This window comes from Amphiura filiformis, chromosome 15, assembly GCF_039555335.1.
Source record: "Amphiura filiformis chromosome 15, Afil_fr2py, whole genome shotgun sequence".
NCBI classification, from domain to species: domain Eukaryota; kingdom Metazoa; phylum Echinodermata; class Ophiuroidea; order Amphilepidida; family Amphiuridae; genus Amphiura; species Amphiura filiformis.
Window position 1 is genome coordinate 49,718,917 of NC_092642.1, and position 22,075 is coordinate 49,740,991.

At 36.9% G+C, this 22,075-nt stretch overlaps 1 protein-coding gene across 1 annotated transcript; it reads right to left on the bottom strand.

Moving 5' to 3' along the window:
* Positions 1–1,228: 1,228 nt before the first annotated feature.
* On the bottom strand, positions 1,229–15,776 carry LOC140171782 (ADP-dependent glucokinase-like). The gene is made up of 6 exons (XM_072195109.1): positions 15,434–15,776; positions 9,264–9,489; positions 8,595–8,654; positions 7,513–7,744; positions 6,134–6,318; positions 1,229–5,213 (listed from the first exon to the last, which is right to left on the bottom strand). Exons 1-6 carry the CDS (start codon positions 15,607–15,609, stop codon positions 4,638–4,640), a joined length of 1,455 nt encoding a protein of 484 aa, XP_072051210.1. The 5' UTR covers positions 15,610–15,776; the 3' UTR covers positions 1,229–4,637.
* Between the last annotated feature and the right edge of the window lie 6,299 nt (positions 15,777–22,075).

A 22,075-nucleotide genomic window follows, 5' to 3' on the forward strand; every position in this document is an offset into this window, starting at 1 on the left:
AGGGTGAGCAAAAAGAGGATGACAAAAAGAAGGTAGGGGAGCACAGGGAGGGTGATAGCGATGAGGAAGTACATATCATAAGTAGTGACAGCAGTAGTGGTGACGAGGTCATCATGGTCATACTGGGAGTAGCAAGGGTGAGCAAGAAGAGGATGACAGAAAGAAAGTAGGGGAGCACAGGGAGGGTGATAGCGATGAGGAAGTACATATCATAAGTAGTGACAGCAGTAGTGGTGACAAGGTCATCATGGTCATACTGGGAGTAGCAAGGGTGAGCAAAAAGAGGATGACAAAAAGAAGGTAGGGGAGCATAGGGAGGGTGATAGTGTTGAGGAAGTACATATCATAAGTAGTGACAGCAGTAGTGGTGACAAGGTCATCATGGTCATACTGGGAGTAGCAAGGGTGAGCAAAAGAGGATGACAAAAGAAGGTAGGGGAGCATAGGGAGGGTGATAGTGTTGAGGAAGTACATATCATAAGTAGTGACAGCAGTAGTGGTGACAAGGTCATCATGGTCATACTGGGAGTAGGAAGGGTGAGCAAAAAGAGGATGACAAAAAGAAGGTAGGGGAGCATAGGGAGGGTGATAGCGATGATGAAGTAAATATCATAAGTAGCGACAGCAGCAGTGGTGACGAGGAGGAAAGTAGGAGGTCTACAAGTGATAGCACCAGTGAAATCGATCAAATTTAAAATGATACTGAGAGTAGCAAGGGTAATGAGGAAGAAAACAGTGACAGCAGTGGTGATGAGAAGCAAAGTAATGCGCAAGAAGGGGGTGGCAACGGAGGTGATAATAACGCCACAGATGACAAAAAGATGGAAGGAGAGCATAGGCGTATACTCCATCCATGCGATCACATGGACAGTCCATACAATGAAGTCAAGGTGCTAGTACCAAGTTCTTATTCATATTGGACCTGCGATCGGTGAAGTGTAAAAAGATCATTTTCACTCAAGACAAATTTGGAGGAGCTTCACTGATCGTCCATCGTGCAAATCAATTTTGAAAATTACTTCTCTTCAGTGCTATTGACACATCTACGATAACGCAAAAGAATATTGACCACACAAAATGCAATTTACTGCCCCTGTTTATCAATGTTGCAAAACTGTGTTCTCTAAATTCTCTGCTAAATTCATGCTAATTATTAAAACCAAAGATTATTATTATTTACGAATTAGAAGTATTGTCACAAGGTTTATTTTTAAACTTTTATTAATATTATTCATAAGTAGTGACAGTAGTAGTGGTGACAAGGTCATCATGGTCATACTGGGAGTAGCAAGGGTGAGCAAGAAGAGGATGACAAAAAGAAGGTAGGGGAGCATAGGGAGGGTGATAGCGATGAGGAAGTACATATCATAAGTAGTGACAGCAGCAGTGGTTCACGACGAGGAGGAAAGTAGTAGGTCTACGAGTGATAGCACCAGTGAAATCGATCAAAGTGAAGATGATACTGAGAGTAGCAAGGGTAATGAGGAAGAAAACAGTGACAGCAGTGGTGATGAGATCATGAGAAGCAAAGTAGTGCGCAAGAAGGGGGTGGCAACGGAGGTGATAATAACGCCACAGATGACGAAAAGATGGAAGGAGAGCATAGGCGTATACTCCATCCATGCGATCACATGGACAGTCCATGCAATGAAGTCAAGGTGCTAGTACCAAGTTCTTATTCATATTGGACCTGTGATCGGTGAAGTGTAAAAAGATCATTTTCACTCAAGACAAATTTGGAGGAGCTTCACTGATCGTCCATCGTGCAAATCAATTTTGAAAATTACTTCTCTTCAGTGCTATTGGCACATCTACGATAACGCAAAAGAATATTGACCACACAAAATGCAATTTACTGCCCCTGTTTATCAATGTTGCAAAACTGTGTTCTCTAAATTCTCTGCTAAATTCATGCTAATTAAAACCAAAGATTATTATTATTTACGAATTAGAAGTATTGTCACGTCGTTGAAGGTTTATTTAAAAATTTTTATTAATATTATTTGTTATACTTTGCAAGCAATATAAATATGTGTCAAAATTCTTTCAATTCATTCCAAGTCAAGTTTCGATTTGATTCTTTGATCAATATAAGTGGTGATCAAAACTAATTGGCCACTTCAGCAAAGCACTGAGGCCTAAAAAAAAATTGTTTGATTGGCGTATAACCCGACCTACCCTAAAATTAGACCCGACCCTAACTTAAAAAAAAAAAATTTTTGCAACAAAAAATTATAAAATTAAAAAAAATAAATAAAAAATTTAAAATTTAAAAAAAAAAGAAGAAATAAAGTTCCAAAGCCTTTATCAAAAAAAAAAAAAAAAAAAATAGAATCCCGACCTACCTACCCTTTTTTATGTTACGCCAATCAAATGAACTTTTTTTTTTTTTTTCTTTGTTACCGCAAATTGTTGTTTCCATGTACAGATATGCCACAGCACCCCGTAACCAGCCTGAGTACAACTTGTAGAATATTTTAAACTAAGATATATAGTAAAAAAGTTATTACCACATGTGGTTGTGTTCAATGAGACGCATATTTTGCTTCTCAATCTGTTTAAGTGATGCATATTTTGCTCACCCGATCTGTTATACAATCAAGTAAGATGAATCGCTTGTTGGTATACTGTACAATTGAAAATGTTTGTGCTATTAATTTCAATAATTTGTCATTACTTGCCAATTGTTTCACTTGTATTTAGATTTGTGATTTATAAGCCTCCTTATATTGTTGTGACTTATACGCAAAAGGAATATATTTAGGGATTCAATCATGTTTCACCGTCTGTGTGATTTACTTCTCTCGGGTAGTCTCGGGCAGCTAAACCACGCATATGACGCGGACGCATCGTTGTTAATCGGTGATGAACAACAGTGAAACATGATTGAAACCTTTTCAACAACGAAAACAAGCTAAAGATTGTCTAATTCACATGATTCTTTCATTCGGAATGTCTGTTTGTCATTGCCACTAACCCTTACAAAAAGATCAGTGATTTCACTAGCTGTTGATATCAGCAATAAAATCAAGAATAATGTTCAGCAGTTCAGCTGCTACCTCCAACATTAGAGAGTGTTTACGCATAAGTTCCAGGCATGATGAATTTTATGCGCTCATGCATAACGCATACGAGTAATCTTGCGTTTGCATATATATGCTACTGGACTGTGGATTCTCAACCACTTAAAAAACGCTCCTGTACACAGGTATAGAAAGAGTTGTTGAATCACACATTACTTTCGCATTAGCTGCTTGAAACACGATGAGGGAGAATTAATGTAGCGTAGAAATGTCAACTTTTACAGTAACTGATTTAAAGATGGAATTCTTGAACTTCTTTTGTATTCCATTGTTGTCAGCATGAATATAATCATACCTCATGAACTGTCAGTCCAATTTTGATATGGAAGTTTGCAGATTGTTGTCTGTTGCCTGTTCAAAAGGCAAAATTATCAAAATAAAAAAATAACTCACCACATGATTCATTTTGCTAGATCATGTCACAAATCCATGGCTTAAAAAGAGAAGGCCCATCTGCAATAGCTGCCAGGTGTAATATTGTTAGATGTACATACCACATGGATTACAGAAATTGTCACACATTTCGAGGGTTGACAAACAGAAGGCCTTAACTCAAAAAGTGCCTTTTTGAGAAAAATGAGTAAAATTAATATTTTGCATTGAGATGTGACCAAGTATTATTGTGTTATACATGCAGATGCAATAGGAAGTTGAATTGAATTAAGGCTTTATGATTTTAAGAATCTGTGGGTATTACAGATTAGTTTGGTACCAAAATCTCAAAATGGCCAAAAGTGAGTTAAGGCCTTCTGTTTGTCAACCCTCGATTTATAGGGCAGCTATTGCAGATATCCTTTTTGCAAAACCCCTTGAAATGTTTGTTGGAATGTTATTATAATTCAGAGGCACAGCTATTGATTAACTGAGCCATAAAGATGATAAATTAATATCACAAATCCTTAAGCCTTGAGATATACATGTTGCATTGACCCGCTTTCCACTTATGCAGGAGTCAAAGAGAATCTTGACCTTACCCTCCTCAAGACTTCACCATTTTGTTGATGAAAATGCATCCAATCTTTATCTTACTGGACAAAACCATAGGGTGAATCTTGACCCAATGAGTTTTCAGATGCGGTGAATCTTCAACAAGTGAATCTTTGACTAATCTTTGCTCTTATGTAGATGATTTTACATAGAATCAGTACTCACAGATCAGGTGAATCTTAACCTAATAATTTTTTTCTTGTGGTGAATCTTGAACTAATATTTTTAGACAGAAGGTGAATTTTTGCCAATAAGAATTTTTGAAAAGTGAATCAAGGTGAAGGGCTTGAGGAGGGTGGAATCAATATTTCTTTTGATGCCTGCATTAACCCAAAATAGTAGCGAATATGTTGTTCAAGTTGTATAAAAATAGTATTTCAACAGCATAATCAATCACATGTACACTATCCGTTGTTATTGCATTATCTTGTGAAAAAACCACCAGCGCAACATTTTCATTCAAGATAGAAAATGAAGAATCGTGGTCAACTCCACATAATCAAAATACCACTTAAAATGAACTGTATCCAGGTGGCATGGATAACACTGACCTTGCAGTCTTTACCCTCACCATGGCATTTCCTTAGCAAGATATTGCGAGTACAGCAGACCTGTGGCGGAGATGGCATCCCCTAATCCAACTGTCACCAATGGCTTCTTGCATACTAGTACTGGACTGAAATTGAACTCTACATCGCCCCTCCTCCACACTGAAATGGGTTGAGTTGGATCTAAGATGAGGGCTTCTCTACGTAGAGGCGCAAAGTTTACCGATCTGGAAAACGCCCTCGGAATGCGTAGTTCTACTTTACTAGGATCTATAACAGTTGTAAAATTGCACGCTTGTAGACCCCCTACTCGCGCACCTGCCCCAGCAGCGGAAGCGCTGTTCTCCCATGTGCCGACACGAGTTGCAATGATGTGGAATGTTAACGAGTGGAAGTGGACGCGAGATAGATTGGGAGTTCTTGACCTTTGACCCTCTCGCAATGAGGTCAGCATCCAGTATAGTATATCGGCAATGGCACCTATTTCAGCATAACCGTTGACGGCTTCTAGATCTGGGTGAGGTCCGTTGTTGGTTTTTGAAATGTATGTTAGCTCTTGCTCATTCAGGCCAATGGAATGAACTACTGGAAATACCTGCAAGTACACAAAAGTTTGAAAATTGAAAGTGTGTAATTGCAGTTCCTTATTGTCAACAATTCCCATCCCAAATATGATATAAACAATATACTTCAGCAACATTGGCATAATAAACAGGGCTTCGGGTAGCTTGAGCCCCTCACTCAGTAAGGACCTCACTTCCCCCTGCCTGTTCCCAAATGTATTGGAGGTTGATACAGGTATCTGTGAGAAGGGTCCACAAAAATAGGTGTAAATGTATAATATAATAGTACAGGCAGTGATACCAATGCCTCAAGCCAGCTGTTTCGGCACACATCTATGCTGCATCGCATGCATGTATACTGGGTTATAGCTAGCCCAAGTTGAGTGCCGGCTAATTTTACTATCCAATTAGAACGCTGGCTCGGGCACAATCTTTTTAGTGAACATGAGGGATCAAAGAATGGGCTAGGAGGTATACCCCCGAATTTTTTTTTTTACTCTTGTAAGTGTTGGTCAGCGCCGTTCTGTGCCGGTTACCCCCAACCGGCGTGGCTATAACCCTGCATGTATACACCAGAAATTTGAATAAAATGATTGTAAATGTCTACACCAATGAGAATGTGCTACTGCCAGTTCTATATGTATCAGGTACCCCTTGTGGCAACATGCTTAGTTCATATCTTTCCAACTAGTCCTATGTACAGTGACTGCATCTTACTGCATCTGTGTTACTAATTTCCCCCGTAATTTCCTAACAATTACATCATCAGCCATGCTGGCCAGCTCTAGATGTACAGGCACCCCTTGTGGCAACATGCTCAACTCTGACTCACCAAACTCTAATACGGGCCCCCTACTTTCAGATTTTCTACAAGTTCGGGGGTCCCTGCGGACTCTGGAGTGCTTTGTTCTAGCGCTACACCTGGTCATATTGTATAGTGACTGCATCTTACCTGTGTCGCTAATTGCCTAACAGTCGCATCATCAGCCATACTGGCCAGCTCTAGATGTACAGGTACCCCTTGTGGCAACATGCCTAGTTGATGAAGCACCTCAGCAACACGTTTCTCTTTCACTTCAGGAGTAAGATCACCAAGTCCTTGAAGACCAGAGAGAGCTATTAAGTCTGGCTTGAAATCTACAAAGCAATTTACGAGTCAAACATTGGTTCACATTGAGAGTAGTGCAGGTATGCTGCAATTTTTCCTGATTATTTAAAAATACAACATCATGCAACAACATCATGCATGTTTATCATAACATTTACAGAAAGAATTTTACTATTATTTGTCTCTGGTTCTGGTCATATACTTCTCAACGCTTCCTACAAAACCAGGCGAGAAGGGTAATGTGCGCAGAACATCAGATGCTTAGTTGTTTCGAGCTTTGGGAGTGTCTTAAGGTTGGTCTGAACCCTGGAATTATGGAAACTTTCGGGCCTCATAACTTCTAAATTGTTGGTCTAAAGTATATAAAAGTATACATATATTTAGAATGGAAAAGACTTGATAAGTTCATCTGAGAGGTTAAATTTGGGCCAAAATGGCACTTTTGGCCCAAAATCCCAAAATAATGGTTTTGGCCCACTTCTTTTTGTGCACGTAACAAAAATTCTTGGGCCAAAATTTTTTGAAACTAATTTTTAAAAACTAGATCAAAATATCTGGGACCCGTTTTTCATTTTTTTGAATTTCGACTAACTTTGAGAAATTTGCGCCAAAAATGGTCAAAAAATGCTGATTTTTCAAAAAAATCATAAAAAAGCCCGATTTTGGCACAAATTTCAAATATTTTTGGTGAAATTGGTCAAAATTCAAATGAAAAAACGGGTCCTAGATATTTTGATCTAGTTTTTAAAATTAGTTTCAAAAAACTTTTGGCTCCAAGAATTTTTTGTTACGGTGCACAAAAAAGAAGTGGGCCAAAACCGTTATTTTTGGGATTTTGGGCCAAAGTGCCATTTTGGCCAAAATTTGACCTCACAGATGAACTTATCAAGTCTTTGCCATTCTAAATATGTATACTTTTATATACTTTAGACCAACAATTTAGAAGTTATGAGGCCCAAACTTTCCATAATTCCAGGGTTCAGACCAACCTTAAAACTTCTCTATTGAATGCTTTGGTTTCTTTTATGTCAACGATGGTTTGTGGAAGCTGGTTCCAGTCTTTGGTTGTGACACCCATCAATCTTTCTTGCCTGTTGGTCTTTGAAAAGCTTTTGTGTGAAGGTTTCTGGAGTGACGTCTGACAGGCTGCAGAAACGTTTGCTCCGGAATGGCCGCCTGACCACTGGTGGATTATAAATGGAATAGCCCATTGCTCCACTAACCTTTAGCATTCGCAGCCAATTCCTCTAGAAAATCCAATCTTGAGTTGGCATAGTCGTTGGATGTGATCAATCTAGTTGCTACCGGTGCCACAGCATCGCCCCATTTATCGCCTTTGGCGTACTCCATTATCAGATGCACTTCATCTCTCTCTCGCAGGCATTGTTTGGCCACCGCAATGTTTTTGTTGAACATGGCATTCACCTTGGGCCCAACTGGTCCTATAAATAGAATCTAGAGAAGAAATCAATGAGTTGGTGATTATTAAAAACAATGTATAAAGGACATATGATAGCAACTGTTACTTTTGCTTCAATATTTACACATCTGCCAATTTCAGTGGTTTTAAGAATTGGAAGGATTGATTAACCCCAACTCTACAAATCTTACAAGGCAAAACTACCAGCATTCATAGTCTATCCCATGTGATGCAATGATGCATAAATCATATGTGCAGTTTCATTGGCCGGGGCAAGCAAAAAACCTGTGGCTACCACTCGTTGATGGAATGTACACCCATCGAATGTGTGAGTTTCGGCTTTTGACATTGGTTTATATACCGGCTCCATACATTCGATGTATGTAGATGGAATGCTTGGTACGTGAGAGGCCCGAGGTATGAATCCTGACAGTAACAAACACTTTCATTGTTCATCTTCTCTTTTTGCTTTCCTTCTTATCTTTCTGATAGCCCAAAACCACTTTTTTACTTAACAGGTAGGAATTGTGAGGCTCTTATGATAAGTACTAGTTTTATTCATACTTTGTCCTTTGAAACTGACACATTATAGGCCTTTTCTCTTCAAATATTCAAGAGCAATACAGCTATAATATTGATAATGTTATGTAACCGAACATTTCATCTCATTATATTTTAAAAGTAGATGCCAATGTACCTTTTTATTTTGCAGAAAACCCCATTGAAATTGAACAAATACATTGTATGAGCAATTAAAGAATTTCCGAAAACAACAGGAAACAAAAGGAAACATTCCCTTTGTTTGGCTATATCTCAAAATCAATATTTCCAAGTTATGACTGATTTTGCTTGATCGCATCACATATGATCAAATGTTTTACCTACCTTTATATCAGAGTCAGTCATTTTTTGTGCCATAAGTGCTGCATTACCTCCTATATAATACTGTATTAGAATAAAGAAATAAAAAATTATACTTGAATTTGGCAAGTTCTGCAAAATGCTTGCTAAGAATTAAACTATATAAAATGTTCCGCAAATAAGTTCATCAGGATTGTTAATGAAATATAAAGTTCAACATTTTGAAAGACACATCCTTAATATCCCACACAAGGAGTGTGAATATGAAATGGGGTTACCTGCATATAAATGGGTGACTCCATTTGAAATTAACACACCTTGTGTGAGAGGGGTGGATGTATTTAAGCTGGAATAGCCCAATGAAGTGGTGTGATTATATCTGGGCGAGTATGGTAATATCCCTAAATTCTTATCCGTAAGGTTCCCTTTCTGCAAATTTCAATTTTTAACCCCTGGACACTACTGGTTTTTGCCAAACAGCATTTATGATTGGTGTCAATGCTCATTTCAATAGCTAATTAATTATGACTAGGCTATAAAATATATTCATGGTCAAACTTGCATTTCCAGATGATCTTATTAATACCCTTCTTGATTGGTTCAAAATTAGACACAATATTCATTTTAGCCAATCGGCAGCTACATGTAGTTCTCATGGGGTTAAAGTAAATTAGGCCTGTAATTCCAACTTACTGTCTTTTCTTTCAAAGTATCTGTGTACTCAATGATTTTCTGATACAATTTGTCATTGGAGAAAAATCTCTCCACAGCCGCTCCTCTTTGAAAAAAATAGTAAAATGTTTGTTGTAGACTTTCCAAGGAAGTGAACACATTGTGTTCAAGGGGTTTCCCAGGTTCCACGTGCATAACTTTGAGAAGATCAGTTGCTTTCACAATTAGATCAGCACAAACGTTGAGACTGCAAAAGACAAAATATAAGTTGATGATAATTATGTATGGATCCCATATATCTTGTTCACTCAAAGGCTAACATGATAATCTGAACTCCAGGCCTTGAATTTTAATTTGTTGAGGCACCCATTTTCAAGGCCACTGGGCAAAGATAAAGAACACAATGCAATGATGGATGCCTTGATGATCAGTTGACAAGAAGATCTGGGGCACCAAGGCCAAAACTAAAAAAAGGCAGGCAATATGGCTTCTGTGGCCTCCCTGAAATCCAAGCCCTGCTGAACTCTGAATTGACATGAACTCATTTTGTACTGGGTTGGCTAGAGTGGATTTGGTTCTTCACAATCCAATTTTCAGCAACCTCCAAAAAATACTAATTAATCATGTCAACTTTTGCAGCCTAAAGCATGATTTTCCACCCTGATGTGGCAGTGACGTCATTTGAAGCGTTGAGGCAGCCGTTTCGTGAGCGCATTTATGCCGTGTCTTTTTAAAGCGAGTGTGTGCGCCAGCGCTTTGAGCCAACACTACACAGCTGTTTTCACCAAACGTTTGTGCAACCGCAAATGTTTATAGTCAGACGGTTTATAAACGGATAAGGAGCCACACACTAATTTAACGTTTTTTAAAAACGTTTGTCAAATGTTTATGGAGCAAAATGTTTGTCAAACATTTTTTGGTCAAAAATGTGCTTTTTGGTGAAAGAGTGATTTTTTTGGTCAAAAACTTGGTTTTGGTCATTTTTGATTAAAATTGTGACTCTTGATTTTATTAAATCAAACTCAAAATGTAATTTTTAGTCAAGAATATGACTTTGGCCAATGGAACTCGATTATTAGTTTCCGATTGGATGTTTAAAATAAAGGACGAGGTCGCTATTTCATTATTCATTATTCAGTCTTTTTTCATTATCCATTATGTCAACAAAATCAATGATTTTATGAACAGCTTTCTCCAAATTTAGGTACTCCACCAGTACCAAAGTATATATTGTTGATGAAAGACCATCTCAAAACAGGTATTAATGCTTAGATCATCTTTACAGACATTTTGCAACAGATTGAGAAAAGATTTGAATTTGTTTTCATAAAAATGAAAAGAAGTTAGCAATTTTGGTAATCACTAGAAACATGATGAGGTAATCCTTAAATTTCCATTATTTACTACATCCTCTACCCCTACAACTAAGAAAAAAAAAGTGCTGATTATGATCAGCAGGGGATGTCAGACATTTTGAGAGTTTCAATTTTGATTATTTCCATTTCAATGTTTCAGATAATTGACTTTTTTATGAAAATAATGAAAGTTTTGGTCAAATTTAAAAAGTGATGCGGGCGGTCAATAGGAAACTAACAATCGAGTTCCATTAGCCTTTTGGTCAAAAATGTAATTTTTGGTCAAAATTTTTATTTGCTGAAAATTTACAAACATCAATTTGATGATTTTCTTCACAAAACGTAAGATAAGTGATTAAAGGGGGGGTAACCCTATTGGTTTTGGATATGGATTGTCTTTAAAATTACATAATAATATCAAATATCGCCCCCTTTATGCTGCTTTGTGAAAAAACGAGAGCATTTTCAGCGTAAATGTGAATAAATAGCCAAATTTGCAATCCAATTCCTTGGTATACGTGAATTGCATTCTGGGTAGGCAAGCAACAACAACAATTGCGTTAAGATGACGTACAATGCCGGCCCGTATTGAACGGAAAATATTTGTTTTTTCGTACCGTTTCAGAAAAAAGGAAACAAAATATATTTCCCTTGCAATATGTACATTTCAAATGAATATAAAAAAGTTTGGGTTAAAAATGGAGAGAAAAAAACCTTCCGGAACCGGGTTTTGAATCGGGTACCTCTCGGGTAAGTACAAACGCGCTAATCAATTGAGCTAAAACAGCCCACTACGTGAAGCGTGGAAGTTTTATAATTAAATCTGGCGCACAGTCTCCTCAGCAGTTAGTGTGGTTCGCTTTTTCACAGAATGTGTATGACGCGAAACCAAAGTAGCTGTTGAGAAGACTGATGATCGCTCATAATTCCCTGCCCCAGAATTCGGAGTAATTTTAGTATTTACAAACTGGTAACCTGTAAAAACCGCTGTGTTTCATGATTTCTCCGAAATACATCGACTTGGAGCGTCAAATTTCAGGATAGTAATGAGAAAAATAGTATCTATTATGTGATACCAAAATCTCATCAACAATGAAAAAAATCGGGGGGATGATGCTGTCGATCGGGTTACGGACCTTTAAGTTAATCAAACGATTTCTACAAATTATTAACAAAACATGTTTATTAATTGCTTTTTCAAACATTCATTTTTAACGTTTGTCAAACAATTGCCGATCACAATGTTTGTCAAACATTTATCAAACTTTATAAAGGGGCACAGAGGCATAGTGTTATGAGATTACAGAGACATGGAAAGGAAAGAGAGGGAGATACTAGTGAAGAGGAGATAGTATATTCAAGTGGCGGAGAAGATACAGCTGTGGCCAGCGATCTTTTTCAAGCTAATCATGATTCTAAGAAAATAAGAGACGACGGGAAGCACATTGTACATGAGTTGATTGATGTTGCACCTTTAAGCACCCCGTCGCCGCTTTTGAAGCACAGCACAGCACCTGATGATAAAATGCAAGATATGAATGGACTTGCTTGTTTGTATACAAATGCAGATAGTCTTCTCAACAAGAGAAGCGAACTGATGGCAGTAATCTCTTCTGCCAAGCCTGACATAGTTGCAGTCACTGAGATATACCCCAAAGTAGAGGTGAAGATTGATAAAGCAGAGCTAGAAATAGATGGGTATGATTGTTTCATCTCAGGACTTACAGGAAGAGGAGTATGCATTTATTTAAGCAAGAGTTTAAATGCAAAGCTAGTTGAAGATTTGACGATTTCAGATTTTGAGGAAAATGTGTGGTGTGAAGTTAGACTGCAAGGTGAAGATAGACTTCTTATTGGATGTGTGTACAGAAGCCCAAACTCTACTGACATAAATAATAAGAAATTATGGGATCTCATCAATGATGTATGTGGAAGGACATTTTCCCACCTACTTGTCGTTGGTGATTTCAACCACCCAAAAATTGATTGGGAGTCTTGGACTTCAAGTGCAGGAGACAACCATGAAAGCTCTCTGTTTCTAGATTGCCTGCAGGATAATTACCTCCACCAGATAACCAATTTTGACACTAGATACCGCATAGGACAAAGGAGCAGCCTATTGGATCTAGTTATTACCAATGACGACACGCTGATAAGTAATTTAACCAGCGGCAGCCCACTTGGAAAGAGTGACCATGTCACCCTATTTTTCACGATGGATTGCTCTATTGAAGCTGACCAAACAGATAAAGAAAGATTTTTATATAACAAAGGTGCATATGATTCATTGAGAAAGGATCTAAGCAATATTGTCTGGGACGAAGAATTATGCAACCTTGATGTTAACGAATCGTGGATATTCTTTGAGAATAAACTTAAGAATGCAATGGATAATCACATTCCTAAGACCAAACCTAACAGATGTGAGAAAGAGCAGAAGAAGTTCAAGCCACTATGGATGTGCAAAGATACTATGCAGAAGGTTCAGAAAAATACAATGCCTGGAAGCGCTATACCAGAACAAAGGACTACCAGCACTATGTGGATTACACTCATGCAAGAAATGAGGCGACCAAAGTTGTAAGGAAAGCCAAGAGATTGTACGAAAGCAAGCTTGCAAAGGAAACCAAGGATAACCCCAAAGCATTTTGGAAATATGTGAGGTCAAAATGTAAAGTGAAGTCTGGTGTAAAAGACCTGAAAAGGATGATGGTTCGTGACGCTCATGCAGACAGTGAAAAGGCAGAGATATTGAACTCATTTTTTGCAAGTGTATTTACTGATGAAGATTTAAATGACATGCCAGAACCTGATATCATGTTTAGCGAAGAGAAAATCCAGGATGTAGATTTTAAAGCCGAAGAAGTTTTGAAGCAGTTACAGAAACTTAAGCCTGCAAAATCGCCGGGGCCTGATGGCCTACACCCTAGAGTGTTGAAAGAAGTAAGCAATGAGATTGCCTATCCACTGAGTGTAATCTTCAGGAAGTCAATGGATGCAGGAGAAGTTCCTAAAGCTTGGAAAGAAGCAGAGGTCACAGCTATTTTTAAGAAAGGTAGTGCAGCTGATGCAGGAAATTATAGACCAGTCAGTCTAACCTCAATTGTGTGTAAGATAATGGAATCAATGATAAGAAACCAGCTCATGGCATTCATGAAGGAGCATAATGTCATCAAAGACGAGCAACATGGGTTTAGGCAAGGCCGTTCGTGCGTAACTCAACTTCTAGAGATTATGGAGATTTGGACAAAACTACTAGAAGAAGGTGCTAACATTGATGTAGTGTATTTAGATTTCCGCAAGGCTTTTGACTCAGTTCCCCATCAGCGCCTTTTGAAGAAAGCCAAATCACATGGGATAAACGGGAAGTTGATTCACTGGATTGAAAGTTTCCTGGTTGGACGCAGACAACGAGTATCGGTAAATGGAGAGAAGTCAGCATGGGCCTCAGTGAAAAGCGGTATTCCACAAGGCAGTGTCCTTGGGCCAATACTTTTCATACTTTACATCAATGATCTGCCAAATGTGGTGAGCAGTTTAGTAATGATGTTTGCTGACGACACCAAGGTGTTCACATCGGTCAATAATGATGCTGATCGTCATAGACTGCAAGAAGATTTGGATCATCTTTGTGATTGGTCTGCTAGATGGCAGTTACAGTTTAATGTTAGTAAGTGTGGCATACTGCACTATGGGAAAGATGCTGAAAACTACACCTACAGTATGAATGATGGCAGTGATAAGAGAGACCTGAAGATAATTGATGAGGAAAAAGATCTTGGAGTCCAGTTTGATAAGACACTGACCTTCGGTAAGCACATAGGAACAATAGCAAATAAGGCAACCAGAGTTGTTGGTGTGATTAAGAGAACTTTTGACCACATGGATGAGCATGTATTCAAGACACTATACAAGTCCATGGTTCGTCCGCATTTGGAGTATCTGCGAATAGTGTATGGAGCCCCTACTTGAAGAGAGATATTGATAAACTTGAGAAAGTACAGCGGAGGGCAACGAAAATTGTACCATCACTACGTGATATACCATATGCTACAAGACTGCTTCTTTTGGATCTACCAACACTGGCTTATAGAAGACTTCGGGGTGATCTCATCCAAGTATACAAGATTCTGCATGAACTACAAGATATTGAAGTTTCGAAGATGTTTGATATGACGAGAAATGTAGAAGGCCTGAGAGGTCATGATCTGAAGATTAATAAGCAGCTGTTTTTCGAGGTTACAGCAAAACTGCTTCTCACAGAGAGTGTGTAATGTGTGGAACAAACTCCCAGCAGCTGTTGTTCATGCCCAATCCACCAACATCTTCAAGAATGGTATTGATGAGTTTCTCACCAAACATATTGACATGTTTAGCTTCTCCGGTTTTCAGCACAGGACCAAATTATGTGGACATCCAGATAAATCCTGCTCTCACATCACATATCCCTCCTTCCATTGCATTCAGTACTATTGCATTAAGTTATGTGTGAATATGGACGGGCGTTATAAGGCTAAAAAGCCTTCCTTTTGCAGTGCCCAACTCTACAGGTATACAGGTATAAGGAGCCAAACGTTTGTAAAACATTAAATCGTAAACGTTTGTTAAATGTTTGTGATCGCTAAATGTTTGTCAAACATTTGGCGAAATCGGCTATGTACCGTACGTGATTTGCCCGGGGTGATTTGTAGCTGCGCCCAATGAAATGCGCACTCCTTGCAGTGACATCACTCATCAGGGAGGGTGGAAAATGCTTTTTATTTTTTAGGGCAGTTTTAGGCAAAAATTGTAACTTTTTTTGGTTGAAAATAGAGGTAAATTTGCCACAATACCTACCCTATAGCCACTCTTTTCATCTTTCTTGCAGGTTGTCTAATTTGCTCCTCCCACCCAATCAATAAAGTTGATGCATCCACATTACTTTTTTCTGCCAAGTTTGAATTTGAAGATCTCTGGCCAAAATAATAAGCTAAAGCTATCAAAGCTAAGCCAACTGTAAATTTATTCAGCATAGTGCTAGGTTGGTTTGGAGCACTGGGAGAGCAAGCAATTGTTTAAAACAGTGATTTAAAAGCAGTCTTTCCAGCCACAACTTTCTTCTAGTTTCAGCCAACCTGCAACTTCAACTTGTTTTCAGCATGACATTGTAAAATGTGACGTGCCCTGCAAGGTAACTGGACATTTCATCCCCTCGCATTTTCATCCCCTGGACATTTCATCCCCTAGACATTTCATCCCCTCATGTTAAAACGCTACCGGTATTGTAGCGTTCTTTGAGCGTGACAGTAAAAAGATTGCATCTGAATATAATAATTGTTTAGGATCTTTAGAAGGAAATAATATAAGGAAATTAATCTTTATTTAAAATTAGTCTTATTTATCCAATGTATGCACCGTGTTCTGTATGAGCTATCACCAGCTGATCACGTGTATAAAAATCGATCGATGTTGAATGGCAATAGTGCAATGAATTTACCTATTGAACACTGCGTGTAGCCGGTGTAGGTCCCCTACACGGATGATTCTAATTCAGTATTACGTCTAGTATTATTATTAAAAGTATTATTATTTTGCTATTTTACCGGGTAGGCCTATCGTTATCATTATATTATTATTAATATTTTTATTATTATTATTTATATTATTATACTTTGTTTTTTGTAGTTGTTGATATTAGCCTGGACTATTTAAGTTAAAGTGTATTTCATCTCTTTCTTCCTGTTATGTATGTATTTATTGTGTATTGTTTATGCATCTATAGGCTGTTTTTATCTATAATTATTATAATTGATGTATTTAGTATTTATTTTGTTTGTTTATTTATTTATTATTATTTACTTAGTTGTTCATCTAACAAAATTAGTACATTTTTATGGGAACCATGTATCTGTTATGTGGATAGTATATTTTATTATTAATAAGATAGTGATAAAAGATAATAGCAAATATGTCTGCATATAGGCCCTAGGGAAGGATCGTGGCAATATTTTTGTATTGTCCACTTCATGAGGTGATTAGATTTAGTGCAATATCATGTTATACAATAGGAACAATAGCCGTCAGCCGAATGGTTACAGGAAGTTGAACTCTTTCAATCAGTGGAATCTATATACATATAACTATATTGCCAGTTTTAGTCGCCCAATTGGGCGACTTTTGACTTCCGTCCCGCGACAAACAAAGTGCTCCCGCGATTTCGCGACATTTTGGCTACTTTGAAAATCTCACCCGCGAAATCCATTAAATATTGGGCGATTTTTGAATTGAAAAGCCGACTTCAAAATTGTCATAGTCAATGGTCCTTCAAAACAAAACCTCCAAACAACTAATTCAAATAAAAAGAAAACATTCTGTGGTCAGTGTGCATCCAAGTATGACAATGGGAAACAAATTAAAGTCGATACACGCGCAGGGAGATAACTGATATAGGGGCTTAATCCCCATGATTATCCTTAGAATATTCCCATATCAATTCTCAAAAGTGGCTTAAGACGACAAAAGTGCCAAGCGGGGGGCCAAGTTTCTCTTTTCATGTAGGTTCACTTGGGTTTATTAAAAATAACATAACTACATGTCGTTCCATGGCTCTGGGGAGTGGGGCAGTGGCTGAAAATAGGTTAGTCTACATTACCAGTCGTTATCTATTTTTTTTTTAAATCAACTAATTTTACAAAAATGCATGGTGTAGGCCTACGAAAAAAAAAAAGAGGTTGTTTTTGGGTTAATTAAAAAGTTGAGCCCCATTCAAATACATGTAGTTGTGACGTGGTATATCAAAAGGAGACAAAATCGATCGGTAAAAAGGATCGTAAATGGAGAAATATAAAACTACCCTGTGGTGATTTTTTCATAATTTGGGTTTGTTGCAAATTGCTGATGTTAATAATGTTTTTAAAATATTGTCTGATAGTTTCAGACCGGACTATAACTGACATCTTGAGACACTTTTCAAGGTCATTCCTAGGCATTGTTCAAGTTATCATACCTCCTTCTTATATAGTATAGGCCTATCAATGCTGACATACTGTACATGGGTTCCTTGGGCATGCATGGGTTACAGCTCTATGGTATTTAAGGGTCTTTTGGTGAAAAGCTCAGTCTTTGAGTCCTTCCCCGAGTCCTTTTTTTCTCAAGTTTCTTTCTTTCATTCATTTACGAATATCATTATGTAGTGCATGGTGATGATGGGGATACAGCTAGATAAGATGGTCATGGTGGTCTGAGACTAGTTCGTCTCAGATTATGCATGGTAGGGTCTTTTGGGGACAAATGCTCAAAGTCTATAGTTTTTACACGGGAACCCTTCTTGATCGTTCATCTTTTGTTCTAGTCTTTTAATTTGATTTAGTGGTATAAATGTACCAAAACCTGGACCACCTCCTACTCACATAATAGGTTTATATACTCATTTTACAGATGAGCTCAGATGCTAGCTGCATGATCTGAGTTGCGCTTTTCTCACCACGCGTTACGAGTATTACTGAGTATAGAACCTCCGGGCATGGAATTACAGCTCGGTGGTATGGGGTCTTTTGGTGAAGCCGTTTTTAGTCCTTCCCCGGTAGTTCTTCATTCTTAAGTTTCTCTCTTGCTTTCTTCTCTCTTTCAATATGACAAGTGTGCAGAAAGCTGAATGTCAAGAGGCGGGGTCAAGAGCTAGAGACAAGGTCATAATGTATATAGTCCTACGAATGTAAATTTGATAATGACTATTATCATCAGATCATTATCAGTAACACCCGTACAGGGCCTCTACACACGACATGCAAAAATAAAATAATGAATAGAGTGCACACACATCTTCCAAATCTAGGTACCGGTATATCAAACGCCCAGATTTGGAAGTAAATACACAATGTTGTTTGAATTGTTTAATGCAACAGTTCCTAAAATAAATAAATAAACAAACAAACAAATGCAATAGTTCCTAAAAAATAAATAAACAAACAAACAAATAAATAAACAAAACTAGTAACCACATGATCTTCAGGTAAGGCTAATGAAACTTGATGTTGAGTTTAGCGTCCCATTTTTTCCAGCTCATAATGAGGCAACTATTTCATTATTCATTATTCATTATTTTCCAGATTTCATTATATTCATAATAAACGGCCTTTTCTCAATACAATCCTTATGCGCTTCTGTTCATTCTATTTGGGTATCTTGGGTCCCAATATAATGTCAGTAACACATATAACATTCATAAAAATATATCTTGCTTTTTGTTTTTCCAAACTTTAAATCAAGTCTCCGATTTCCACTGACCTCTCCGTATACATTTGAGGATGGAGGGAAATGGGGGGTGACTCATTTATATAATAATAACAAAATCATGCAGAACATTATGAAATAATTATTATCGTCACCAATTTGTTAAAAATATACATGGCTTTCAATAGTATCTTCTAGTTTAAATTATTTATAACATAAATCCATCTGGTGAACATAGGCATAGATCCCGGGGGATGGGGGGATAAATCCCCCCAATATTCTGCTAGGGGATGGTCCATACAATCATCCCCCCAATGTTGAAGCCTGCATGTGAGTTTCTGATGAAATTAACCTCATATTTGGCCATTTTAACCTAAAACCTTTATTCCACTTTTGTACCATATTTCACCAATTTTGCTTCAATATGCCAAAAACATTTGCATGCTAAGAAAATTTTCCAACCCCATCCCCTGCCCCCCCTAATGTCAAAAAGAAATCTATGCCACTGCTGGTGAAAACATTTGGTCAGGTTCGGTTCAAATCTAGTCCACCCTGGTATCCCAAAGGTATAATTGAAATAATTGGATAGAGCAAGGGTCAAAGATTGGTATATTTTCAATGCTCAAATATTTAGATGAATTCTTCTAATAGTTTTTGAAGGCTTAAAATACAAAAGAAAGAGGTTTTAAAATTTTCAGAACAAATTTTCTTGCTGGTTTAGTAGCAATTTTGCACAATAATGAATTATTTTCAGATTTTACATCTCAAATGCGGCACAAAATTCATAACGCGGGCGGGGGACGCTAAACTCAGAATCAAGTTTCAAGTGCCTAAACAAATAGGACTTACATGTAGGCTATATACTTGACTGACAAATTATGTTGATTAATATTTTTGAGCAAGTTTGTATGGGGTGAAACTGAGTTTGACTTAATTAATCTAGAAAATTTAATTTAGAGCTAGATAAATCAAATTTAAATATTTGCGGCCATGCGATTTTTTATAACTCGGTCTTTAGGGGCCATGGATTGTAATCCATACAGATGCAGAGTGTAAACTCTGTCGGGAATCACGTAGTTCAAACTTTAAAGTTTCCGGGGAGGGGCACTCTAATAGTAAAATGACATGCATGTGCGGAAAACCCCAAAATCAGTTCTTTCTGCAGTTTTTGAGCCATATTCTAACAGTATAGAGTGTCCCCACAAAATGGTCTTGGGAGCAAAAATGGCTCTTTGGAGGTGGTGAAGGGGATCTTTGGAGGAAAGCAAGAAAAATAAATGGGCAAAAACAGGAGAAAAAGAAAAAATATAATGCAGATATTTATTATCAGTTGAACTGATGGAATTCCAGTATTTTGCGTATAGTATTCCTTAGTCTTTACTGTTTAGTATTAATTTACAAGTATAAGTTCTAACTATCCTTGTACTTTACTACTTTTAGAACCTTTAAAATCGCACCTTATCAGTGATAACTTGGACTCTGGTTATATTACAGATTCCCGAATGATTTATATAGTTATATATAGATTCCATTGATTAATAACACACCAGTCAATGATTGAAAGAATTCAACTTCCTGTAACCATTCGGCTATTGTTCCTATTGTATAACATTACATTGCGCTAATCACCTCATCAAGTGGACAATACAAAAATATTGCCATGATCCTTCCATATGCAGACATATTTATCAATATACAATAAACAGATAAATAGTATTAAAAATGTACTAATTTTGTTAGATGAACAACTTTAAGTAAATAATAATAAAATAAATAAATAAAAATTCATTATTTATAAATAAATAAATAAATAAATAAATAAATAGGCCTAAATAAATAAACAAATAAATTAATGAATTAATGAATAAACAATACATAATAATACATAAATAACAGGAAAAAAGAGAATACACTTAAGGGATCTAAAATGAGCGTTTATTGCGTTTCGACAGTATTTTTTGTGGGACATGAGAGCACCTCAGACCTATCGAATTGCATTCTAAATACGAAGCATGTCGTTCTGATATCAAATAATTTTCATTTTTGAAAATCACAATATAATACAAATTTTATGACAAATTATAAAATTTGATATTTTTCAAATTTTGATATATAACAGTCCTCGAAGTAAATTATATAAATCTAATGATATATTCTTAAAGTGTATGTAGCAGGGAGGAAAAGCCGACGGTCAATTGAAAATTTTGACCTTTCATATTGAAGATATGGATTTTTCCCAAAAAGACCTAATTTTTTTTTTGGTGTTTTGGGAAAAAAAAAAAATCCATATCTTCAATACGAAAGGTCAAATTTTCAATTGATCGTCGGCTTTTCTTCCCACCTACATACACTTTAAGTATAAATCATCAGATTTATAAATTTTACTTCAAGTACTGTTAAATATCAAAAATATCAATTTTAATGATTTGCCATAAAATGTGTATTAAATTGCGAATTTCAAAAATCAAAATTATTTGATATCAGAATGACATTCTTCGTATTCAGAATGCAATTCGATATGTCTGATGTGCTCTAATGTCCCAAAATAAATACTGTCCAAACGTTCATACCCCAGCCCTTAACATAACAATAATAAATAGTCTGAGCTATCAACAACAAAAACCCACAGTAAATAATAATAATAATAAATAATATGCCTAAAAATATTAACAATAATAGTAATAATATAATGATAACAATACTCACAGTAATAACAAAAGATATGCGCGTATGCACTGTTCAATTTAGGTAAATTCATTGAATGTATAAACTATTATTAACTATTAGCCTATTATAGGACCTGCTGCCATTCAACATTGATCGATTTATATAACGTGTGATCAGCTGGTGATAGCTCTACTCTTACTTCCATGCTCATACAGAACACGGTGCACAGGCCCTATTGGATAAATAAGATTATTAATTTCCTTATATTAGTTCCTTCTAAGTTCAAGATTCTAAACAATTATTATATTCATATCATATGCATTCTTGATTCACTGTCACGCTCAAAGCACGCTACAGTAGCGTTTTAACACGAGGGGATGAAATGTCCAGGGGATGAAATGTCCAGGGGATGAAGTGTCCAGGGGATGAAGTGTCCAGGGGATGAAGTGTCCAGTATTCCCCTGCAACACCCAAAAAATCGTGACCTCTTGATATTAGTGCGCAAAAAGTTTGTCCGCGAGTTAATCAATTTTTATTTTTTTTAAAAACTGAGTCATTGCCAAGATGTTAAATGTTCTTATCATTCAGTATATATACTTT